This window comes from Zootoca vivipara, chromosome 1 (assembly GCF_963506605.1).
Source record: "Zootoca vivipara chromosome 1, rZooViv1.1, whole genome shotgun sequence".
Lineage (NCBI taxonomy): Eukaryota > Metazoa > Chordata > Lepidosauria > Squamata > Lacertidae > Zootoca > Zootoca vivipara.
This window is the reverse complement of record NC_083276.1, coordinates 26,882,675-26,909,243: the sequence shown is the minus strand read 5'-3', so window position 1 is coordinate 26,909,243 and position 26,569 is coordinate 26,882,675. Positions and strand designations below refer to the sequence as shown.

At 43.5% G+C, this 26,569-nt stretch overlaps 1 protein-coding gene across 1 annotated transcript; it reads right to left on the bottom strand.

Moving 5' to 3' along the window:
- DIO2 (iodothyronine deiodinase 2) lies at positions 1-25,381 on the bottom strand. The gene is made up of 2 exons (XM_035107884.2): positions 24,466-25,381; positions 1-9,237 (listed from the first exon to the last, which is right to left on the bottom strand). Exons 1-2 carry the CDS (start codon positions 24,685-24,687, stop codon positions 8,662-8,664), a joined length of 798 nt encoding a protein of 265 aa, XP_034963775.1. The 5' UTR covers positions 24,688-25,381; the 3' UTR covers positions 1-8,661.
- Positions 25,382-26,569: the final 1,188 nt, after the last annotated feature.

Genomic DNA, 26,569 nt, shown 5'->3' with positions numbered 1-26,569 from the left:
CCTTAGATGGACAAGATTTCTCTCCCCCACCCCACCATTCTTTATTTGGTACTTTTGTCATTTATTTATCTGTGGAACACTTTGTCTTATTGATTTTTTTTTGGTAACCAATTACACAAAACACACAACACAGGACTCCCGTTCCCTCCCTACAAATAATTAAAAGATAATAAGTACACTTACAATTACATTTACCTTCTTTCTCCTCCCTATTGCTCACATTTATTTTAGTTCTCTGGGCATACAGTGGAAACAGAAAGCAATTCATACAAAAATTAGTTTTGTACTCATTTGGCTCATTTGAGATACTCCCATTTCCAAATACAGTATGCGATTATTACCCACTGGTCTTTCGTAAAGTGATCAGATTTCCACCTCTCATTTTGAGCCCTAATTTATGGTGATAGATAGAGATATAGATAGATACCAATCCTTTTCTGTAGGTGATTTGGTAAATTTCCGTTTCTATGCTATCACTAATTGGTCAGCTGTTAACGAATGATGAATTTATTTCTTATAGAAGTATTTTAATGACTGGTGCCATTCATGTCTGGGAAGTAGGAAATTGCCTTATATTGAACCAGGCCATTGTCTGTACTGATTGGCAGTGGAGTCCCAGTGTTGCAGACTTTCTGAGCCCTACCTGGAGATGTTGAGGATTAAACATAGGAGCTTCAGCATTCAAAACACACACTTGTCATTTTGCTGATGTTATGTGAATCATAAGAACTTAAGTAAAGCCCCGCTGAATCAGGCCAATGTACCATCTAGTTACCAGACCCTCCAAGTGTCCCCATTTTCCAGGGACAGTCCCAGATTTAGAGAAGTCATCCTAGTTTCTGATTTGATCCCAGAATGTCCCACTTTTCCTAAGGACATCCCTATTTTCATCGGAGAACTCTTGGAGGGTATGGAGTTATGTGACCCCTGAGCCAAGGAGATAAGTAACTATACAATCTTTAGAAGACATCTGAAGGCAGCCCTGTATAATGTTTATTGTTTTATTATTACAGTGGAACCTCGGTTTATGAACACCTCGGTTTACGAATTTTTGGTTTACGAACGCCGCGGACCCATCTGGAACGGATTAATTCACTTTCCATTACTTTCAATGGGAAAGTTTGCTTCAGTTTATGAACACTTCAGTTTATGAACAGACTTTGGGAACCAATTACACCCTTGCTTCGGGTTAAGTACGCTTCAGGTTGAGTACTCCGCGGACCCGTCTGGAACGGATTAATCCACTTTCCATTACTTTCAATGGGAAAGTTCGCTTCAGTTTATGAACGCTTCAGTTCATGAACAGACTTCCGGAACCAATTGTGTTCATAAACCGAGGTACCACCCTATATCTGTTGGAAGCCGCCCAGAGTCAGATGGGTGGAGTATTATTATTATTTAATAGGACATCCCTATTTTCATCAGAGAAGTGTTGGGAGGTATGCTAGTCCAGCTTCCTGTTTTGTCAGTGGCCAGCCAGATAGATGCCTGTGGGAAACCCGCAAGCAGGACCCGAGTACAACAGCTCTCAAATATTCCACTCTTTGGAATCAGGTTCAAAAGTCATTTTGTTTGTACAATGTCGCAATAGGCTATATTTATCTATTTTAAGCATTTATAGCCCAGCTTTGTACCTGGTAACTGGCTTCCCAGAAAACTGGCTGACAATAAGCAAACATGAATATAAAGTTAAACGTAAGATTTCATTTAAAGGCAGTTGTGGTGACTCCCTTAAGGGCTCTGAGGCAGAGATGGGTAACTCCAGATGTTGCTGGACTCCTTCAGCCACAATCAGCATGGCCAACAGTCAGGGGTGATGGGTATTGAAGCCCAACATCTGGAGGGTCACAGGTTCCCCAATCCTGTTCAAGAGTTTAATAGCGTAAAATGTCAACTCCCTGGGCTTAAATGCTCTGGCTGCTTTGCACATTCCAGTTCCTGCTCAAAAGACCTATGGTGACCCCAGATTCATGCTATTTCACAACCAAGGCCAGATGTTTTAGTTACTAGTGGGTGATGCATCTTCTCACCCAAGCATCTGGACAGCCAGACATGATGGCGACAGCAGAAGCTAGGAATCATTGCCACTTCAATATAATGGGAAGGACACTCTTCCTCCATTTAATTCATTCCATTTTGTCTTGAAGAAGACCAGAACTCCCAAGTCCTACACCCCCCCCCCCCAATCCTGGTGTTTAACTTTGTGTTGCCTGTGCCTCATCCAATTATTTTACTTACTATTTCATTCACAGATTGAATGTATTGCTTTCATAGTTCTCCTAAATCACTGGTGATCAAGCCTCTCCAAAGGCAGTTTAAAATGGCTTTTCACCACTTCAGGGTCCTGGAGTTCTACTAGGACCTGTGTCATGTACCCACAACAGAAAAAAGGAGTCTTCTTCTTCTTTCACTTTTATTAAAATACAAGGTGGAAAACACAGTTCTATAAAGTACATGGTCCACACAGCACCAATATTGTAACATGTTTTTGCTGATTCTTCTACAGAGTGTATTTGTGACATCTAAACAAGGATACATGCATACACACAAACAAGTGATTTCCTCACTATGTTGACTCAGGACTCATATTAAATGGATATCAAATACATCCCTACTTCTGAAGGCAGAAACAGAGAGGCAAAGAGAAATGAAAGTGCAGAAGCATCCGAACACCAACTGAGTGAGACACTCTTTTGTCAGTGGTCTTCATGGAGACACCAACATCTCTACTTCACCCTCTTCTCCCATCCTTGCAAACCAAGTCTTAGGTCCAGCCAAAGTTTGGTCAATATGAGTCCTGAACTGACATGGTGTGGAGTTGAAAATAACTGGCCAGTATTCACTGCCTGATACATCTTTTATTGCTTTGGTTATATTATTGAATGCAGGTTGTCAAGATCTCAATCCATCATCCAGCAACACAAAAGGCCACACAAAGAATACCAGTTATGATCTCAACCGAATACTCAGCCTCAGTCCCTTTCATTTAAGTGAGCTCACCTTAAGCTTTCTCAATCACCCTACAGTATATATTAAAAAACAGCACTGGGTTTGATTCACTGACATGTGATTTGCATCTGTAAAAGAGAAGCATGGGACTGCTTTTCTTATGTGATGGTTGTGTGAGGCCCTTTTTCTTCACAAGTCCACACATAAACTCAAGATGTGAGGCATAAAAGGATTGGCTTCCCATGCTGCAAGTTAGATCAAACACTATGTTCTTCCTTTTGCGAATTTTAGGACTAGTTAACCACACTGGCTTGTTTACGTTGATCCAGCTCAGTGTATTCTGTGGTAGGGTTCCATCTGTTATCTTATTCCTTAATATGCCAACTCACTGCTTCTGCCTAATTCCCCATCTGGAACATGGCTGTGCAAACTACTATCAGAGACAAACATGATTTATAATACATATGCAAGAATTACATCCTACTGCTGGTACAGAGTGGCCACATAGACTTTTTGGTGGGTTCTTGTAACTTGGGAGCATCATGAATTGAAAAGTGACAAATCCATCTATATACCAGTATCCTGCTTCCAACAAAAGCCATTATTGTATTGTATTGTATCATATTGTATTGTATTGTATTGTATTTGGGCAATTAATATCAAAATATATCCTTTTAGAAACATTTTCATTATTATACCTGAAGCCTAATAGTCTAATTTTATGTTTTTAAGTCCTGCTGATCGAAGAGTAGGTGCTGATATTTTCAGTGGGTGGCCTAACATCAACAATATTTTTATCATTACCGGTAATGGTGAGATGCTGCTCACAAAATCTAAAAACCTTAAATCTATTTTTTCTTTTCTTTCAAGAACAATAGCAAAATCATATCCCTTACAAGACTGAAGTCACAAGTCTTCTCCTTGTTGTTGTTGTTTTTTTGGGGGGGGGAATGTATTTTCCTCTGGGTTTTGGTCTGTTGTTTTCTGGTGGAGTTTTTTTTATACTGTCATGATTATTGTGTTGGGTTGATGGGCATAATTAAGTTTATGAACAGAGTCAGAAATCTGTGTTGTTGGGAAAGAAATAAAGCTGGTGGATTTTCCTTTGACAGAAGTCAGTTTCCTAATCCTCACACTGTGTGGGGAACACACATCTATGAATAACAAGCATTTCACACATAAGAAACCTCAGAATAATGGAAAACCAAACGGAAGAAAATAGCCATGCAAAATAGCAGTGACTTTAGATATGTAAATCTGTATAACAGTTTAGTCACTCACAATCCCTCTTCTGAGTTTAAGGTATGTTCCAACTGTCAAGAAAACACTTTGGTCGATCTTTCTACCCAAGGCATATAAATGAGAAGGAATTGGAATTTTTGACAATTTTTTTTGAAATGTTAAAAAAAAGCCTGATGAATGAATATAAAGAGCATAAACATGCAAACCAACTTCTGTCACCATCCAGAATAGTGACTTGTGTTTTATGTTCACCAGCATGAAAACAGAGTATTTGCCAAAAAAAACAAAATAGGATAAAAAAGATCAAAAACATGGAGGGACTTAAAAAAAAAAAGGCAACAAGGTTGTGGTTGTGTAAGGAAACAATAATGGAACCAAATGCCTCATTTTCCTTAACACTCTGAGAGAAAGGAACATTCTGTGAAATGATAGGACAGCAAATTTGAATGCGATCAAATAAATTATTTGGAATTGTACAGCCCACTAAATGAACTTCTTGAAATGTTAAGACACTGATTATATCCAGAGGTGCAGCTGCAAGCTGCACATTGACTTGTGAGGCCCATTGAACACATTTGGTCTTACTTTGGCATTACAGTATGTAGACTTTGGCGATTCAGGCCCTTCGAACCTAATGGGTTTCACTTCCAGGTAAACCCATTTAGGATTGTGCTGCACAGCACCTCTTTAACACAGTGCATAAAGTGCTTAACTGTGTCTCCATCATGGTTTTAAAAGATAAGCATTAACAGTCACTGAACACTGCTAAATTGTTCTGGAAAAAGCCATAAATTGGATTTTTGAATTTGCCTCTATAATAAAACCTGACGGCTATTTGAAACAGGATACTGGATAAAATGAATTAGGTGGCAATCCCACATGCAGTCACTGGACAGTAAGTCAATTGAAATCAGTAGGACTTACTTCTGATTAAATATAGTTGAGAACACAGTTAATCTGATAATTGCTACTATTCTTCACAAGGGTAGAATCAGGCTATGTACTAATATTTATTTCTTGATTTGTTGTTGCTGTTTTTTAAAAGAATCAGCTAAGAAATGGGGGGGTCATCCATACTTCCTATTAAACCACTGTTTTCCCCTGGGGAAAACTGCTCTTTAGTGCTCAATCGGAGCAAATGGAAAATTGGGTTTTCTCTGGATTGATGTTTGCACCGATTTAGCACTAAAGACAGATTTTTCTCGGGGGGAAAAGGAATGCTTTGAGCAGAACACCACTCGGACATGTCATTTTGGGCATGAGACATGCAGAAGTGTAGACAATACCACTGCCTCGTGTACCTGCCAATAGGCTACGTTTGGGGCAGACCTCCATTCCTTCCATATTGACCATTGTCCCTGTGTCTATTCCCCCCCCTTATTTGCAGTAGTATCTTCTTCACCCCGAGCTAAAGAAGCCCACCTTCCCTAACACGGTCCCTCTTTACTTCCCTCCTCAAGCCCTTACATCTATGCAATACCCTCGACCCCAAGAGCACGCCCCTTCCCTACGTCTTCCAACTGCCAGCTTTCCACACTTCATTCATCCTGTCAGCTTCTCCAAAACCCTCTCTCGGTATTTGTGTGGCCAAGTGCTGTGCGTCTGCATAAGGGAGGAAAGGAATGAAAGAGGACAAATGGGGGGGGGGATAGCATTCATACCACACTGTCATGTTTGCATACCTGCAGTGGAGAGAAGCACGTTCTAAAAATGCCATGTGCATGAGCTGGACTGGCCAACATCAAAACCAAAAGATAGGCTGAATCTACAAATAAGGAGGCAACATAAATGAAGGTGAGGAAGGAACACTTCTGGGTATTGGGTGAATGGTTTCCACCAATGATGTAAATTGCTTTGCTTCCCCTGTTTTGTTTTGTTTTAAGGTGGCTTGTGCTCAGCTTTCAAAACCATTACCCTCCTCTTCCATTCCTGAAAAACTCATACCAACTATTGTATTTCTAGTCTTCATCACGCTTGAAATGGTGGTGGAGGGGAAGGGGAAGGAAAGTAGTACCTATGAGGCTGACATGAATTTTCCAAGGAAGCTCCTTAGAAAATGAAGCTGGGTGAAGGCAGCTGGCCCTCTGCAGCTCTGCAATTCATCAGCCCTGAGGGTGAAACCTCTTTCATGCTGAACTAACTTCACTGAACTAATCTGATTAAAAACTAATTGCAAACTTCTAGAACAGAAGGGAGGGGAATATCGACGCAACCACATTTAACTAATGGACAAAGTTTCAATACCAATGAGGTAAAGTGGTGTGTATCCCCCTCCCTATCCCCTTTCCTTTTCACCCGCACACAAAAATACACAATCTGCATCATGGCTTCTAAATGCAATAAATTATTATTATTTTAAAGAGCACCTACTAAACACACAGCAACTTCTAATCCTAACTGTACTGTTGTTGTTGTTGTTGTTGTTGTTGTTGCAGCTGCTCCTGTGGCTGCTGTTTCTCTTCAGAAAAGCAAGCAAGCACACTGATTACCGTAATAAATTCTAGTTACAGGTAGGTAGCCATGTTGGTCTGCCATAGTCGAAACTAAATAAAAAAATTCCTTTCAGTAGCACCTCAGAGACCAACTATACCAATAACAAACTTAGTTGGTCTCTAAGGTGCTACTGGAAGGAATTTTTCAATTTTGTTTTGATTAATAAATGGTCTCAGTTCCATGCATCCAAAGCTAGTGTTAAACCAAGGTTGCTTCTAGGATGTGGCCTTGCGAGGTTGTGAACACACATACACCCAGTCCAAGAAAGCCCAGGTGCAGGAATTCACAAATGGTCCCAATGTCCGAAATGTCGTAATGGCTCTCCCACAACGAAGTTTCTGTCCTGTGTTTTCTTTCTTGCCTTACTCCTGCCTTACTTTTCTTCCCTCACTCTCTTTCTAAAGATTACGACACACACACACACACACACACACACACACACACACACACACACACACAATATTTTTCCTACATGGAGATAATCTGACAGCACAGAGCACATGAGTTTCCCTGTTCAGAGATTATCTGAGTGCAGGCATAATGTTAAGCACATAGCAATCCTAAGGGCACATTTATGTGGCTCTTTATGATGAGATCAGACACACAGTATCAGCACATGCTGTCCCTGATAGTGTTATTTTGCCTGTGCTGGTCCACACAGCTGAATAGTCTGGTGCGGACTCAGCAGAGGCTGCAGAATTTTCATCGGCGGGATCCCAGAAGGCAACATTTTCTGATCTCCCAACTGGGTGTGGTCAAGTGGAACTGCATATTAAAAAAATGCTGCCATGTGACTGTTCCCTAAATTCTTCGTCTGATGAGAATACAAGGTCTATGCTGACACGATAAGAACACTTTGTCTTTGATGATCTGAGACCCAAGTGAGTTATCTTAGCAGATTTTTCTCACACAAGATAACTGTGACTCTCGGATGTGTGAAACAGATAACATGAGCCAGCTATCTTGGATGCATTCAAGCTCAGGCATGGCAGGACTATCACCTTATCTTACACAATGAACATTTTCATTATGTAAGTTGGCTTTGGCAAGGCAAAATAGCCCAGGGGTGAATTCAAACTAACAAGTCATCCCCCCACCCCGGTGCTGCCTCTAAGTGGTGGGAATCCAGTGGAACTGGGTTGTCTGAAGTGATCCGGTGCAAAGTGAACTGCTTTGCCACAACATTATCACGAAGTTAGATTTTGAGATATGGCCTATGATCTTAAAACAGGCATATGTGTTTTTCATGCTGGGTGGTGCTGTGAAATCTTTAAGTCTCCTTAAGATCTGAAGACCACAGTGCAGGGCTTATGCACGGATGTATAAGCTGAAACTCTTTGTTTCAAAAGCATGAAAACCAGCTAGCATCAAATCACCTGTTTAGATTAAAAGCTTTCTGAATTGCAGCTGTACAATACTGCAGAAAGATTTCTAGTTGTGAACACCAATACTTTCAGCAAAAAAAGAGGTCAACTGACTAGCCAGTTTGTAGCAGATGCTGGAACTCGCAGTATCTATAAAGCCATACCCTCTCTATCAAAAAGGAACAGTTCTATTTCTAAATTTGCTACATTTGAATTCAGCAGGACAAACACAAGAGGGCAAAGAGATACCCCTTCAGGTGGTGGTATAGCCTTTTCAACAAACTGTTCTAGAAGCGATGCTTTTGGCTCCTTCTGCATCAAACACCTCAACACAAAGATCACCTGCTCATGGCACATGAATCTCATCTCACCAGTCTTTCTGTCCCAAACAGAACGCTTCTCTCAGCTCCCTTTTGGGAAGATGACGGGGAATTCAGGTTTCGTTTTGCTTTTATGGTCTGTTGTGTTCATCTGGCCATATGATTTGGCCTGCTGTTCAGTAACAGGCCAAAAAAAAAAGCCTATCCAAAACAGGGTGCAATTTCTTTCCCTTTCGCATTGCTTTAAAGGGGCACTATGTGCAACGTAGTTTCCTCTAGTAAGTCTGGACACTTCATCTTTTCCTGAAGTTCTGCTCCAGCCAAAGTCGAACTTCTTGGAGGTTGTAGAAAAAGGGGCCCTTGCCCCCTAGGTAGGCAATTTTTTGTCTTTGTACAATACACACACGCTCAAAGGAGACCCCGTAGGCCACGTTTGCATTGTTGTCCATGCAGTCTGCCACTATCTGACACTGAGGCGGCAAGGAGAACCGCTTCAAAAGCTGGTGAGCAGCTGCACACCTGTCTTCTTGGTTCCTATGTTTCTTGACGTCGAATGAGGAGGAGATACCAGGAGCAGCCCAGCCGTCTGATGGGTGAGCCTCATCAATGTAGACCAACAGGAAGTCAGCCACACTGGAGAACTCTTCCACCAGCTTGCCAAAGGCTGACAGCTGGTTTGTGAAGGGGGGTCAGGTGGCTGAGCCGAAGTTGACCACCAGCGGGCGCTCCGATTTGGCAAAGTCTAATAGGTGGCACTCGGTGCCGAACTTCCCCCCAGAGCTTTTCCATCTGCTGCTGCTGCTGCTGTCACTGGTACCATTGGGTATGTGGATCACATTGGAGTTAGGTGCTTCTCCGCCCAGTTTCACCTGGTATTGAAAACAAAGAAAGAGGCAGTAAGTGACTATTGTTTGCTGCCATTTGCTTTTTCTGTTCACCGTTGCTCAACCAATAGCAGCCAACTGCTCCAATAAGATTATGTTTGTCACATAAAATGCTACTGGGAAACCCTGTTAGCTTTCACCAAATGATTGATGGTGATGAATTTTATCTCCCGCCCTCCCTAAGGAAGCAGCTAACAGCAAGCAATAATTTTCGTAGACATCTGAAGGCAGCCCTGCTTCTGGAAGCTTTTAATGTTTGATGCTGTGTTTTTGTTGGAAGCTGCCCAGAATGGCTGGGGAAACCCAGTCAGATGGGTGGGGTATAAGAAATGAAGAAGAAGAAGAAGAAGAAGAAGAAGAAGAAGAAGAAGAAGAAGAAGAAGAAGAAGAAGAAGAAGAAGAAGAAGAAGACATATTTTAAAAACAATTCCAGTACAGATGCAGACTGGAAAAGAGCTCTACCTAAAAGAAGGCCTTCACTAAGCATTGATAATACAACAGATACAGCCCTTGACTAATATTTGATGGGAGGCAATTCCAAAGGTTCAGCTCCACAACACTAAAGGCCCAATTCCTATATTGCGTGGAATGGTCCTCCTGATATATTGTGCCCCACTCTCCCATTATTTCCCCCCTCTTTTGCTTTTGAATTATTGTATATAAACTTGCTCTATTGCTGTAGTGATAATTTAACAGTTCTGTGCAGAAAAACTACCAGGCAATAACGCACCTACAATATTACATTATGTAGATAGATAGATAATAGATAGATGATAGACAGATGATAGATAGATAGATGATAGATAGATGATAGATAGATAGATAGATGATAGATACATAGTAATTAAAGAAACAATGGGAATCGTTTTATTTTGTTACATGAGATTTATTTCAAGACCCAGACATAGCTGTTATGACTAAAGCGGCAATCCTAAGGGAGCAAGCTCCACTGAATTTAGTAGGAGTTACTTCTGAGTAGATATAAGAATGTAAATTTGGGTTTGCTGGATGAAAGGCCCATCTAATTTCAACCTCATATTCTTACAGTGGCCAACCAGATGCCCCTGGGAAGCTTGGTTAGGATTGTGCTGTAAGGCAATATATGTTTGCATAAAATCCCCCTTTGATGGCGTGATTACTGTACACATTCCTCAAGATTCATGAAGCGAAGCCTTGCAATTTAGTCAACCAATTGTGACAAATGAAATATGGAATTTCAAAGAGAATTTATGAAGTGTGAAGATATACATACATCCCATCAAATCACGGGAATGTACATATATAGATATAAAAGAGAATGGATGGATGGATTCAATGAATGGCTAGAACAGGATATTTGCCTAACAGCCCAATCTTACGCATGTTTGTTCAGAAGCAAGTCCCACTAACATCAAGCAATTGCAGCCCATGATACATGTATATTTGCTGCCCCATACATGATCTGCTTTTTGCCGGTTGCTTCAATGCAGGGAAAAACCAAGCTTCTCCTGCAGCTGTAATGTGAACAGGGTGCTGGGGGGGGGCAGTGTTTGCTTTATCCAAAGAGTAAAAAGGAAAGCAACAGTGTCTTCATTTTGAATCCTCCATTCTTCATGTTATTCTTAAAATGAATAGATCCTTGAAACCTGGAAAGGGGAGGGCGGGAGGGGGGGCAGAAGGACCTAGTTCTGTAGGGCGCTGTTATCATTTGGTCTTTCAAGCACCAAAACCGCTTTGCTGCCAAGGGCATTGGTTTAATTATGTCCCAACAAAGGAAGGGTGCCCTTTGTGCCTCCCTCCCAGCCGCAGTAACTTACAAACGAAAGGGATGAAAGTTGACTTTGGAAGCAAAATAATAGCTGGTTTCACGTCATCACATATCTGGAAAGTACCCAAGCAACCCTCTGGCGTGGCTAGCATCACTGCATTTCCCACAGCAACAAAGGAACTCTCTCGGCCACAGGTTACCTATCGTGTTAATGTTTTCCCCCCTACCAGGAGTCCTTGCGTCTGTTTGGAGATTTTTGGTCCTTAATGAGAAAGTCTTGCCAAGCAGACATTCACAAGGCCTCCTCTGCTCTAGCGGAGGAGTAATTAGGTCGGTGCCTTGTTCCGTGCTAGCGTTAAGCCACTCCGAAACCCCCCCCCAACCCTGCCCAGTAGTTAATGCTCAGACACAACCAGCAGCATGTCCTGCTAATTGGTCCTGATGAAGCTCTTACATTCCCAAAGGGCTTCTTTATTCCAGCAGGCTCAGGAATGGGATTGACATCCTCACTCATCACCCGCTTCGTGGGGCTCCGTTGTTTCTTTGTTGTTGTTATTCGTTATTGAGAGGGGGGTGTGCGGAATTAGCTCTTGGAAAGATACCCACACCACACCACAATGAAATGTCATCCAAAATAAAATAAAAACGGGTGGGGGGAATAAAAATTATTGCTCTGCCAAACCTCTTTTGAAATTATAGACAAAGGCAGGCAAGGGAGCCGTTCTGAGGAACCGACCCAGAGAATTTTACTCACACGCAATAGCACTGGCTCCAGAGTTCCTATAATCATGGACTTCTGTCAGCTACACCAGCCAGCTACTCTGTGTGCCTCAGTGGTGGATGATGCGGAAACTGGGCTATGGCTCTCTGCTTCATCTACTTCTCCTCCACAGTGAAGCTTGGAAGTTGATCTATCTCAAGTCATTTAATCTTCTGACCTCAAAAGTAGCAAGTGAAATGATTCTCTCCTCCCTCCCTCCCTCCCTTCCTCTCTCTCTCACACAGGACGGACTGTTGGCTCAAGTTGCATAAAAGGGCATGTAATACACTGTTATGCAATTCATTGCTGCAATGTGAGACAATGCTTCAAATGGCTTCTAGAAAGATTAGACATATTCATTGATGTCACAGAATTGCAGAGTTGGGAGGGACCCTGACGATCATCTAGTCCAACCCCCTGCAATGCTGGAGTAGGCAGCTGTCCCATATGGGGATCAAACCTGCAACCTTGGCATTATCAGCGCCATGCTTTAACCAACTGAGACCGCCGAGAAATCCAGGATCGGCAGCCATGTAGACGCAACTTCCGATGTCGCTTTGCCCATCTATGGGCACCAGAAAATGTCCGGAAGTGCATTGATGCAACTTCCGGTGTCGGCGCCGGCCATTTTTGGTGCCCATAGATGGGCAAAGCGACACCGGAAGTTGCGTCTACGCACTTCCGGACATGCGTAAATGTGACCTCCGGTGCTGGCGCCAGCCATTTTCTGGTGCCCATAGATGGGCAAAGCGGCACCAGAAAAATGGCCACCGACAGGAACCAAAATAAGGGAGATTAACAGGAGAGGAGCTGAAATGGGAGACCTCAGGGAAACGGTAAGGAAAAACGGGGGTTTCCCAGGAAATACGGGGTACTTGGCAGCTATGCAATAGCTGTAGGGGCTGTATAAGCTAAAATGAAGCCTCCACATTTAGCAGCACTATAGGAACACCGAAAACTGCCTTATATGAAGTCAGACCATTGCCCCATCTACCTCAACACTCTTAACATGGACTGGCAGTGTAGGGTTTAGCATTTTTCCCCAGCCCTCCCTGGAGTTGCTGGGGATTGAACCTCAGGCCTTCTGCATACAAAGCATTGTATTGAGCTATGGCCCGTCCCACAAAGTATTTTACGGGTTGTCAGACAATCGAGCACAACCTTGCCTATATGACCACAATGTCCTGCTTCTGAGCACCCACAGACCAGAAGTATCAGGCTGGCTACTTCTGCAGAAAGAAAATACTGGACAAGATGAACGTCTGTTTGTGCGTAAGGTTCAATCTGCATTTTCAGCTAACTGCCCAGTCTCAAGGGATCTGACTTTAAAGCTGCACGGAGCAGCAAGGGCATGATTAATGTTGCTCTTGCATGCAGATTGAAAAATGAGGTGGAAGAGGTAGGGGGAAAAGAGGCCCTTTCATAAGCCGCTACCCAGAAATAGAACTTACCACTGTAGTAACATTGTTCATTTATCATAGAATCATAGAATCATAGAGTTGGAAGAGACCACGAGGGCCATCCAGTCCAACCCCCTGCCAAGCAGGAAACACCATCAAAGCATTCCTGACATATGGCTGTCAAGCCTCTGCTTAAAGACCTCCAAAGAAGGAGACTCCACCACACTCCTTGGCAGCAAATTCCACTGCCGAACAGCTCTTACTGTCAGGAAGTTCTTCCTAATGTTTAGGTGGAATCTTCTTTCTTGAAGTTTTAATCCATTGTTTCGTGTCCGCTTCTCTGGAGCAACAGAAAACAATCCTTCTCCTTCCTCCATATGACATCCTTTCATATATTTGAACATGGCTATCATATCACCCCTTAACCTTCTCTTCTCCAGGCTGAACATACCCAGCTTCCTAAGCCGTTCCTCATAATCCGTTCCTCATTTAGCGCCCCATGGACAAAGCATCACAACATTTAGACACTTTTCCGTACTTATTGTCAGGGGGTAATATAATAAGGCTTTTCAGAATCTGTACACTAATGTTTTTAAAGCACAGAATTAGGGACTTCTGAGTTCTGAGCTGAGTTAAGTCCTTACAGAAGATAGACATTGTTGGATAATTAGCAGGCTGTGGTGCTGGCTGTTTAAACATAGGCATGATGTATTAGTGCTATGGAGAGAATCCCCTTGAGCTCTCAAATACTTTTGAAGACCTTCTCTTTGATTTTGTTCCATTCACAGGGATCCAAGCCCTTAGGAACCTGTCATTTTATAGTGTGATTCATCCAAACTGTCATCAGCCACTGCAAAGGGGACAATTCCAAAGCTACTATTGTTTTTTCCTCTACAGGATCCAAAGTTATGGTAAGTTGCTCAGAGGCCATGCAAAATGCATATGTGTAAAGTCATACCCATTAAAATATAGCAACTGAAAGTAGCCAGGGAAAATCTCCCCCCACTCACCCAAGTGCAGATCCTCCAAGTGTCCCTATTTTCCAGGGACGACCCTGATTTAGAGAAGCCATCCCAGTTTCTGATTTGATCCCAGAATGTCCTAGGATGTCCCTATTTTCATTGGAGAATTATTGGAAGTTATGGAATTATCCAATCCCTGAGCCATCTGAAGGCATTTCTGTATAGGGAACCTTTTTAAAAAAGAAATGCTCAATGCTTTATTATGTTTTTATATATGTTGGAAGCCACGCTGAGTGGCTGTGGCAACCCAGTAATATGTGTGGGGTATAAATAGTGATATTATCATTATGGAGTGGGATGTCCCTATTTCCATCGGAGAAATGTTGGAGGGTATACAAGTGCCACCTGCTTACTAGTTGCCAACTATAATCTTTCCTCATCTCCCCACTATCAGAGTCCTGAATCGTCTATTTTCCTAATATTCTCCTGTTTCACCTGAATGAGCAAAATATTTCTTAAAGGAGAACAATGGGCCTGGATATATCTGCTGGCTTCTTAGCAGGTTTTTTTAAAAGGAGAGAGAGAGAGAGAGAGAGAGAGAGAGAGAGAGAGAGAGAGAGAGAGAGAGAGAGAGAGAGAGAGAGAAACACCACCTGATTGTAACAAAACCTCTAAGAGGTTTGCAATAAATATTTAAAAAATATGAATAAAAACCAGTTAAAACAAGTAATTAAAACATTTTAAAAACCAATTGAACAAAGCAGAAAACTAAAAGGAGACTAAAGCATGTCAACATGTATGTCTCTGGATACTTGTCTAAACAAAAATGTTTTAAGCAGGCGCTGAAAAGAATAGTGAAGGAGCCTGCGTGATGTCAATAGGCACAGTTCCAAAAGTGTAGATGCTGCCATACAAAAAGAAACAAATTCTTACAAGTGTGGACCAAGTAATGTGTGGCACCTGTGAACGGGCCAGTTCTGCAGACTTAAGCAGGTAAGGTAAGGCAAGAAAACTGGTTCCAAGCCATTAAGGTATCACCTTGAACTTGGCTTGCTAACAAATTAGCAACCACTGCAAATCTCTCATCAAAGGGTCTCACAAGCATGTTGCAGCATTCTGCAGTAGCTGCAGTTCCTCGATCAAGTGCAAGAGAATCCCTAGCTAGAGTGCATTGCAGTAATCCAATCTTGGAAGTCACCAGTGGTCAAGCTCTCCTGGTCCAGGAATTGCCTTAGCTGTCTCACTACTAATCACAGCTGGTTAAAGATGCTTCTAGCCACTGAGGCTATCTGAGCCTCCGGTAACAGAGCTGGTTTCAGAAGCACCTCACTTTGTATACTTGTCCCTTTGAGTGAGTGCAATCCCATCCAGGACAGGCAATTGAGCAATTCCTCTGACACTAACTCACAGTGCCTCCATCTCGCCAGGATTCAAGTTCAGCTTATTTGCCCTCATCTCACCGCTACATCCAGCCACCAGTCCAGGTCCTGCACGTCCTCTCCTGATCCAGACATTATGGCGAAATGATGCTGAGTGTCATCACTACACTTACGGCACCTTGCCCCCAAACTAACGACTGAAGCTTCATGTAGATATTAAATAGCACTGGCGCTAAAATAGTATCCTGAAGCAGTCCGCAGTGGAACTGCCAGGTGCCCCAATGCACTCTCCCATTGCTGCTTTCTGGACTCACCCCCATATGTGCTGGGATCACTGTAGCACAGTGCCCCCAATTCCCATTTCACAAAGCTGGTCCAGGAGGATACCATGGTCAATGGTATTGAAATCTGCAGAGACGTCAAGTAGCAGGAGTAAGATTGCACTCCCCTTGCCCCACTCTCAGTGAAGGTTGTCTACCAAGGTGACCAAGGCCAACTAGGTCCCGTGGCGATGTCTGAACTCAGCTTGGAACTAATCCAAATAATCAGAGTCATTCAAGAATGCTTACAGTTGCTCCATCACAACTCACTTCACCACTTTTCCCCAAGAAGCAGACATTTGCAACTGGGCAATACTTATTCCACAGGAGACAGACAGGAGACAGGAGTGCCTGGCGTGCTATGGTCCATGGGGTCACGAAGAGTCGGACATGACTAAACGACTAAACAACAACACAACAATACTTATTCCAATCCATTCCATTTCGTCTTTCAAGGGAGTATCCTCTAACACGGTGGAGTATTAACTTCTGAACCCAAACAGTCAAACCCACTTTGCTGCACGTGGTAAAAAATGTGAGGCCAGTTGGTCACAGCAAGTCTTCAAGTGCTCCATAGGCCCCTCCACCACAGTGGGAGTAAGATACCTTTGGCCCACCCAAAATAACACTGCCAGCCAGCTACTAGAAGATACAATGCAAACTGCAAAGCAAACCTTCCTCACAGCCTGCATTGCCACATGGGCACGAAATCCGCTTTGGATCAGTTTTGGAGCAAGGCTTGCACCACTTGCACTCTAGTCTTTGTCCAACTTGCTCCATAGCCCAAAGCTCCCCAGAATACCAAGGAGATACTTGGGCTCCACTAACCCAGAGAGGATGCTTGGGAGCACTTGTGTCAACTGCTCATTTCATCTCGCAGCTGAAGTAGGCCTTGATGCGTAGGCTTCAATAAGAAAAGAATCAGAGCAGGCGCTCCTTAACAATCTTAAGGAACAATGCTACATTTGTCAGGAACAATATCAAAGAAGCTCAAAGTATTGTGAAAGATCTCGGATCATGTACATATACCCTCAAGAGGAAAAGAATTCATTGCCTCAAGTGCATGATGTTATCCTTTCCTTTCAACTTCTGTGGATTTGGGGGCAGTCAGAGGAATGAACACATTCCCAGGCCTAAACCTAGAGTTAGGAAGTTCATCCTTCCCTAAGTACATAGGAAACAATTTGTGGTCTTGCTTTTTAAAAATAGTTTGTAAATGTTTGCGCCTGAATAATCTGCTGAGATCAATTATCTGCCTTCTAGGCTGCTGTAGGCAGAGCACTCTTAATGTCAGCTTGGGAGAAAACTACTCACTATTTCTTAATAAACATCCAGTAAGACTATTTTAGACCTAGAACTATTGGACAATGTTTTTTAAATAGAGAGCTTCTTTCATAAGATACTCTCACTGCTATGAAACACAAAGAAAAGCACTTCCTTGAACTCCAGGCCAAAGTAAACAAAGATGATGAAAGCAGATGGGCTTAGGCTAAGAGGCCTTGTTCCACTGCCCTAAAAGCCTGCCAAAATAGTTTACTCTCCCACTGGTGTGTCAAACAGACAAAAGTCAGAAAGAAGCCTATCCGTTATTCCACACACTGATTTGTCTGCCTTTGTAAATATATTGCCTCTGCTGTGGTGCTATACAACCCTGTTGCTCATATTAATAGAAGTCACATTGGGATTTCATTCTGGGAAGGTTTGTAGCTGCTTCATTCTAGGAACACGTGTGCAACCAAGGAGTTGTTCTTATGCACAAACTGGGGTCCCGATATTAATTCTCCCAGATCAAAGGCAAAGAACAGAACAAAACCCTATGAGACAGACAGATAGATGGACAGATAGATATCAGTTGAAAGACTAAAGGAAATGCTTGGATAGATTAGGATGGAAGAAAATGTCTGGCTTGCCTCCTGGTAGACCTTAACCAAAACCTATCGATAGGGATGGCTAACCTGTTGTTATTGGACTACTGCTCCCATCATTGCTGACTATTGGCCACACTGGCAGGGACTGATGGGAGTTGGTGTTCAGCAACATCCAGAAGTCCACAAGTTCCCCATCTCTGCTTTGCACACAAAAAAATAGCCCATGACAACACTGTCCATAGCCAGGTCTTGTTGAATGCTGCTATCAAAGTCCTGTTTCAGTGTACACATTCTACTTTGAGGGCACAAACACATGGAAAAAGTGCAGCAGCTGCCACTTAACCTGGATACACCTGGACTAAATAAGCAAGTTGCAGTGACACAGAGCCCGTCTCCACCTTGTTTGCCCTTCCATTTCCCCCCAGGAAAACCAACGGTTTATTGCTGAGTTGGATTATAGATCAAGAGGTAGTTGTATATAAACCCTTGACTTTTCTGTAGCATAGCAATCCAAGCAAGCAACATGGCTGGGTTGGTTAGGGCTGTGGCCTGGGGAGACTCCTGAGGGCCAGACAGAGAGGCCTTGAGGGCTGCATTTGGGCCCCAGGCCTGAGATTCCCCTAGACAATACTGAGCTAGATGAACCAGTGGTCCAACTTGGGACGAGGCAGCATCCTAAATTCCTATGAATCTGAATTACCAGCTATAGAGGAACAACAGCAGGAGAGGCCTGATATTCTCATGTCTAGCTTGTGGGCTTAACAGAGGCGGCTGGTTGGCCACTGTGGGAAACAGGATGCTGGCCTTTGATCTTGTTTTCTTATGGTCCCACCCTAACGTCAGTCTTGGAGACTCTTATCAACATTCCGAAAACCATGGCAAGGAGGAACAAAGAGATCTGTCTGTAGGACTTCATGCAGCCCATTCCCCTGCATTGATCTTAAGATGGCAATGAAACTAAATCCCACTGTGACCTCCACCTGTCTCTAGGCTCCTTGCACAGTAAGAGATTAAAAACAGAGTAAACACCCCAGAGAGACTGGGTTTCCAGGTTTCCACTGGACTCTAATTTACCAACATCTTTAAAAGGGGGGGGGAGCACGACAAACTTCAGGTGCTTATGTTTGAGCTACTTCTTGAGCTGTGATGTAATGTGGAGGCTGGTACTGCCCCACCAATTTCAGGCTGCCCTTAGCCATCCTGGACTTCTCACTTGCAATCAGTCCAGGGGGTGGCATTGCCTGTCAGTTTCTACCTCCGCACAGAACTCAGCAAGGAGGAGAACCTCTGCAACAGCTCAGTTGGTTAGAGCATGAAGCTGATCACAGCAAGGTTATGGGTTTGATCCCCATATGGGTGCATATTCCTGTATTGCACAAGGGGCTGAACCAGAAGATTCTGTCGCTTCCAACTCTTTGATTCTAGGAGTGTCGCTTCCAACTCTTTGATTCTAGGATTCTGAAACTTGACTTAGTTGGCTTTGTCCGTCTCTGGTTCCACTTACCGTAGGTCTCTCTGCCTACCGCCCTACCAGTCTCAATGGGCACCAGCCTCCACAGCTTAGGCCACGTGAAAATTATTTTGCTGTTGGTTATTTCTTTCTTCCTTTGGGGGGGGGGGGTTTCCATAAAATCAGGTTCCACACAGTGCTGAAGCATGACCTGTTCTACAGGGAAAGATTTTGTTTCCCCCCTGTGACTGGTGGGTTGCCCGCGTTACTTATAAACATATGTGTTATTGTGTATAGATCAAACATGGTGGCATCGCTTGCCACAGAGTCTATATTGGCACTCATCTGGATGACCTATATAGCGTAGGAATATTGTGCATATCCTGCACGTATACAATCAGGGGTTTTCATCATCCTGTTTTCATAGCAGTCACATCACTCTCTAAATATGTGATGGAATACAGATGCCTTTTTCATCCTAGCAGGATCCAGCAACATTACAGAACCTTTTTTGTGTTGAAAGCACAAGGTATTCTCAAAAACAAGCCCTGTCTTTGAACTCTTCCTCTAAAATGTAAAGATACCCAACCTTAAACACTGGCTCCATTAACCCTCATTATGATAATTAACCTTGTTATAAAGAGCCTCTCTGTGCAAAGCAGGGTGTGCTTGCCTCCTGGGGGCTGCTATTCAAACGATAAGGAGGGAACAGTATGGCAAAAAGAAGGGGGAAAACCCATGCTGAATCTGGCAGGTGTTCAAATCAGAAAGCAAAGTTCACCAAGTATGTAGAAACCTACTAAAAGCTGGGTAAAAAATATACAAAAGAGTGGGAAAATGAGCAAACATTAGAGAATCATCAAGATCTCTCTCTAATGAAACAGAATCTGCCCATGCCAGCTTTAGCAACAAATTACCCATATATCGAATAAGCCCATTAAATAATGCTTTTCAACATCCAGCTTTACATTTAGCATTGTTGCTAATGGTTATTGCCCTAAAAGCCAGCTTCCTAACAACACAGTTGTACTGAGGTGTCGGCTTCTGCCGCCAGCAGTGGTACATTACAAAAGAAAAAAAAGACAAATGCGCAAATTACATCTCACATCTGGAAGTTGTACTAGTTAATGTGATGTTAATTGAAAGCAAGCTTAGCAAAGGGGGGGGGGGCTTTTTTTCTCCCACAACACCCAATTGTCTGGCCTTCTGCAAACTCCTCACATCACATTCTGGCCTTCCGCAAACTCCTCTGTAAAATGTGTTGTTGTTGCTGCAGTCTTCATTACATTATACGGTGGGGCAGTGGGGTGTTGCTCTGACATCTTAGCCATAGCTGCCAAGTATCCCGTATCCGCCGGGAAAACCCCTTTTTTCGTACCGTTTCCCGGCGGTCTCCCGTTTAGCGGAAAATCACGGTATTTTCCCTTAAATCGGGATACTTGGCAGCTATGACTGTGGAGGAGAATGCAATTGTTACCCGGCCATTTTTCTGGTGCCGCTTGCCCTTCTATGGGCACCAGAAAATGGCGGCACCGGCGCTGGAAGTCGCTTCCGCGCATGACCGGAAGTTGCGTGACGCGACTTCCGGTGGCACTTTGCCCTTCTTATGGGCATCAGAAAACGGCGGCGGCGGAAGTCGCTTTACGTGTTTCCGGTCATGCGCGGAAGCGACTTCCGGCGCTGGCGCCGCCATTTTCTGGTACCCATAGAAGGGCGAAGCGCCACCGGAAGTTGCGTCACGCAACTTCCGGTCATGTGCGCGCTGCCGATCCCGGATATTTACGACCCGGACTTGGCAGGTATGATCTTAGCAGTGCAGTCTGTGGAACCTGGAAACACTATTCATGGAAATGAGATCCAAGCCTCTTTTCTACGTATTGCTCAAGGCTACAGGGAAGAGATAGAAGCTGGCTTAATCAACTGTTCTGAAATATGCTCTTTTTACACTCTCTCTTTCTCTGGGAGTTATAACCTTGCACACTTCCTCTCTCATTCTTTGTGGCAGAGACCTCAGCATTCCTGCTCTCCCCTAAAGAATCTTACAGAATCTTGCATGACCTTCAACATTCAAGGGACCATTCACAACCACTGCCTCTGAACTCTTTCGAGAGTTATATTCTCCATGTCTGCTTTAGATACGCTAATGCTGTGAAAGGATACAAAGCAGGAGAGATGAGTAGTGGCCTAACTATTTATTGATCTGGGAGTGTTTACATTTTCAAGATGGAATGCACAGAGCATCTGCACACTGTGCCTGCATATCAAAGTCGGTTATGTATGAAAAGTATGTTTCTGGAGGGTTTTACAGGGAGGGTTTTACAGTTCTTGGCCACTGCAGGTGGGCAGGTCCTCTTCAGAAGAGGTGCTGGCTGAGGCTGACAGGAGTCACAGTCCGAAATATCCGGAAGGCATCAGATTGGGGAAGGCTGCACTAACTTACAGGTGCTTAACAGTGTATCACAGCAAGAACACCTGGTGGACAGAGAGGACTCTGAGGAACACCTGCCCTCTCACTGCCACCATTATCTCTGAAGGATTGCTAAGTCAGGAGCCATGGCAGCTGGGCACCTGCTCATTGAGGAAGCCCTGCTCCACAGGGGGACTGAAAATTTAGGGAAGCTAATGAGGAAGACCATAGCTCTGTGCCACAGCATCTGCTTTGCATGCAGGCAGTCCACAGTTCAATCCTTTGCATCTCCAGGTAGGGTGAGAAAGGTCCCGTCTGAAACCCTGAAAAGCTGCTGCTAATATTGGCCTGACTCAGTATAAGACAGCTCCCTATGCTCTTCCTAGCCAGTCAGGAAGTAGACTCTGGGTTGGAGTCTGTTTCCTCTGTGACCACTGCTGTGAACATGGCAAGGCATTAATAACCCCAACGATAAGCTTGGATAGGACTGTGTATGTACATCGCTGTTGGCCTATCCAGTGCCCTCCCCCTGGAGCCACTGAGACCCTTTGCCCACAGTGGCAGCAAGAACACTTGGCGGACTGGGGAAAGGACACTGGAGAATGTATGCCCCTTTTCTGCCACTACCTTAAGGTAAACTCAGCCAAGAACCATACCCATACCATCTGTTGATATAATAAGCGTCACCGGATATTTAGTCCAGATGTTGTTGGACTCCACCAGCCCAAGCCAGCATGGGCAATGGTTAGAAATAAAGGGAGCTGCAGGTTTCCCACCCCTGTGTTAAAGCCAATGTGTTACTTTGGTCTGTTTTCAAATCTTTACACCTGTTTTCACATTTGCAGGGCTGCAACCTGGCAGACAAAGTGTTGCTCCAGCACACATCAGAGTAGACAGTCAGAATTTAAACTACGCCAAAGAGGTTTTTGTGGCATGCAGTTTAATAAATAATAATAATTTCAAAATTTTTAGTCTGTGGTGCTCAGACTTCAAGGTATCACTTAAATTCTAAGCAGGAGAGTATTTTGAAAGCATTGGGTCAACTATAAGCATATTCTATAGCTGCAATTAGAAGTGTTTCTGGAGGACCCTGGGATATCTGCAGAGTGTCCGGCGAACTCTTCTATTCAAGGATCATGAGGGATCTATTGCATGTGAATATTATTGTCCCTGGGTGCCTAACCCGCCACATGACTCCTGATTTAACCATGGGAGCTCTCCATGGTGCAAAGCATCACTCAGAAATATGCACACGCCATAAGAATGGCTAGATTGCAATATTACCCTGAATAACCAATTAGGAACATAGGAAGCAAGCTTATACTGAGTTAGATCATTGGCACGCATAGCTCCATATTGTCTACACTGACCACCAGCAGCTCTCCAGCCTTTTGGGCAATGAATCTTTCCCAGCCCCTATCTAGAGATGCCAGGAGCTGAACTTAGGACCTTTTTCATGCAAAGCAGATGCTCTATTACTGAGCTACGACCCTTCAATTTCCTGGTAGTTGTCACAAGACAGTGCCATTCACTGTCCTTGACATGAATGGAAATCAAGCATATTCATAGATACGGTAATGAAAACGGATGGACTTCTGAGATTTATAGTGTAAGCTCCTTTGTTATACAATACAGTGGATAGTGCAGTTTATCTTATGAAAGACAGGTATATTTGCATGTTATTTGTTTATTAATGTCCAGAATGTAAAGAGAGGGACTTCTGTTTTCATTAGTTTTCATGCTGTTTTCATTGAGAGCTTAGCTTAATGCTGCTCTTTTGCTACTCACACCAATAAAAGCACAACATTGCCCAGTACCATAACTAGTGATAATCCTACCAATGACAACCGGGGAAGCACCAGGCTGTGAAATGAAAACCTGGTGAGTAAGTAAAGCAACACGACTTTCATTTCTATTATGCTGCTCAGTCTATTGGCCCACTTGTCACATGCCCCAACAAGAGGTTGCTGAAGTCAACAGAGGGAGTTCCTGCTAAGGAAGCTCTTTGTGGATCACCCAGTAAGTTTACTACCCACGCATTACTGAAGGCCTCCTACTCACTAACTTTTCTGCAGACTGTGCCATAATATCCCTTTGCTGAATGCAGAGGGTCCTTCTCACGTGGGAGTTTGCATGGCAGCTCTGTGGCTGACATTACCCTTGCCCACCTCAGTTTTCCCATCTGCAAAATGGCAAACATAGAAACCTGTCTTGTTTTGGCATGCAGAATGATATATTTAGTTTCAATTCTGCCTGGACACTGGAAATCAACAGGAAGTGCCAAGCATAAGGCTGGTGGCCTGGCTAATTTTGATAGCTGTGAAAGTGGGATACAGTGATTATATGCTTGCTTATTCAGTCTACAGCCCTGCACATATTTACACCCACATAAATTCTATTATTACACTCAAAGGAGAGACATGTAGGAACTCACCATTTATTGCATGTATATATTTAACGTTAGGAAGAGTCTTTTTGTGCTTCGGTGAAAAATGAACCAACAACACGTTATCATTAGCAGTTAAAACTCTAGAAAGAGTTAATTTAACACTGCTCCAGAAGTGGGCATCACAGATACACTTCCCATTATACAAGTTCATACAGTGTAGTGAAACCCATATAGTTTGAATGGAGTGGATCTCCCCACCTAAAACTTACCCCTGTCCTTTGCTCCCACCCGAAAGAGTCTTCATGGAACCACACATTTGAGTATGTTAAGCCCCAAACTGGGAGGCAGGATTCGAATCAGAGTGCAAATCCTGACTCTGTTACTTTCTGTGATAAATGGCTCAGACCATGTGCCTCAAATCTTCCTTGCGCTCTTGCGGTAAACTTTATCCCAGGCTGCCTTTCTATCTGCAGTGGAAGCAAATGTCCCCACCAGAAAATTTTGCCTTCCTCTCAGTGTCCGCCAACTCACCTGTTTGTAGGCATCTAGAAGGAAGCTGTTCCAGACGCAGCGCAGCCCCTCCGACGTGAGCATCCTTCGCCACTCGCAATGTGCAGCCTTGGAGCGGCTCAGAAGAAGCACCATGTGCTTTAGGAGGACCACCGAGTCATAGAGAGCAAGGAAGAGGCAGTTGGAGAAAAAAACCGGCAGGATTTGAAGGGTGATCAACAGGTCCACACTTAAGAGACCCATCTTGCTTGCTGCTGCTCTTCAGAGGCTTCCCTTGAGTTCCCTCGTCATGCCCTGTGCCCTCATTAACAATAATAATTAAAACAAAAACAAAGTGCTGCTCCTTAAAAACTCATGGTGCCCTGTCTCTTCTGGTAGAGTTGCCTCAGTGCAGCAGAGCACGGGCTTAATGAAAGGAGGAAAGAAAGAAAAACATTAACTCAGAACGCCAGTATGAAAGTCTTTTCCACCCTGAGCTGCTTTTAATTTTTCAGAAACTCCTAAGTCAAACTTTGTGTTGTTGTTTCTCCTTAGCCAGTAGCCCCTTTTCAGTCCGCTACAGGGAGAGACAGCTGCGCTGCCAATTGCTTGCAGTTCTAAACTGAAGCAGAGCAAACTGCTAACTTTCCTCTAACTCTGAGGTATTGAAAAGCGCTGAGCAGCTCTAGCACTCTCGCTCTCTCATTCCTTTTATCACCAAAGCTCTCAGGTGAAACAATACTTTTTTTTCGTTTGGTGGAAGAGGGGTGGGTGGGAAGAAATCTTTGTACACAAACTTTCTGCTCTTCTCTCTCTCTCTGCTGCCTCCGTCTCTCTCTCTCTCTCTCTCTCTCTCTCTCTCTCTCTCTCTCTCTCTCTCTCTCTCTCTCTCTCTCTCTCTCTTGCCACACTCTTCTTTCTCTCTCCCTCTCACTATCTGCCTGTGGTACAAAGTGCTTTCCCTCTGGAGTTCTAGCCGGCTTCCCTCAAGCCTTTTATACATTCCCTGGCTAATTGCTGCAATAGAGAAATGAAACCCTAATCTTAGTAAAGATCTTGACGTCAATGTAAAAAGAGGGCTTTACTTTGGCCAGAACTGCAGTGAATAGAAAAGTGAAATTTTCTAAACTCTTTTTTCCCTCTCTCTCTTTTAACGAAAGAGAAGGGAGTGGGGAGGGAAGAACTTTGCTTTGTTGTGTTTTTGTTTTTTATATATATGTAAAGGAGAGGGGGAAATCTCTAGATACTTGTGGTGCTTTTTTTCTTTTACAAATGCTTTCAAACTTTGGAAAAATATTTTCGTATGACGTGGAAAGTGACACCATAACAAGGTCTTCTATTGTTTAGAAGGGTGCCCCCCCTTAGAGGGTTTGTTTCAAAAAAATATTATAACCTTTTTTATTTTCCAGGAAGGTGTAAAATCTGATGCATCTTAGAAAAGGGCATGTTTTGGTATGTTTCCCTCCCACAACCATCAAGTACAAAAGCCTGTGCAATTTTAAATATCTTTGTCTTCTTCTTGGTATTTAAGGAAACACAAGGAACACCCTTGATGAACACTGACTTCATCTGCTGATGTGGAAGAGAATTGAAAGAGGTGGGGAGGTGGTGGTGGGGAGAAGAGTAAGGCTTTAACTGACCTTTTATCTAAAAGTGAAGTTCATCAATGAAAATGTATTGTACTGAATTTGGAGATGATTTAAAGCAGAGTGCCTCATACATTCCAATTATAAAGCTACAAGGGAATGAATTTGTTCATAGGGGTGTATCTCACACGAACACATTGCTTTACTTCAGAGGGAGAACCATTTGCTCTGGAAGATTGAGATAGCCTCCTATTTTCGTATAAGGTGTAAGCACAGAAAATGTATCTGACTCTAGTGAATGGCACTGATAGTTACAACTGTGGCAGCACTCTAGGCTGATGGCAAACTGCCCCAGGAAGATGGATCACTGTTCCCCAGAACCAAGGAATCTGAGGCAAGAAGAACTGGAGTACATGCCCTATCACAGGGGTGGCCAACTCCCAAGAGACTGTGATCTACTCACAGAGTTAAAAACTGGCAGTGATCCACCCCTTTTTAAGGGGTTCAGGTCAAAGTTGTTGAACTTTTTTTAGGGAGGGCGAAAGCCACGTTTTTAGGGG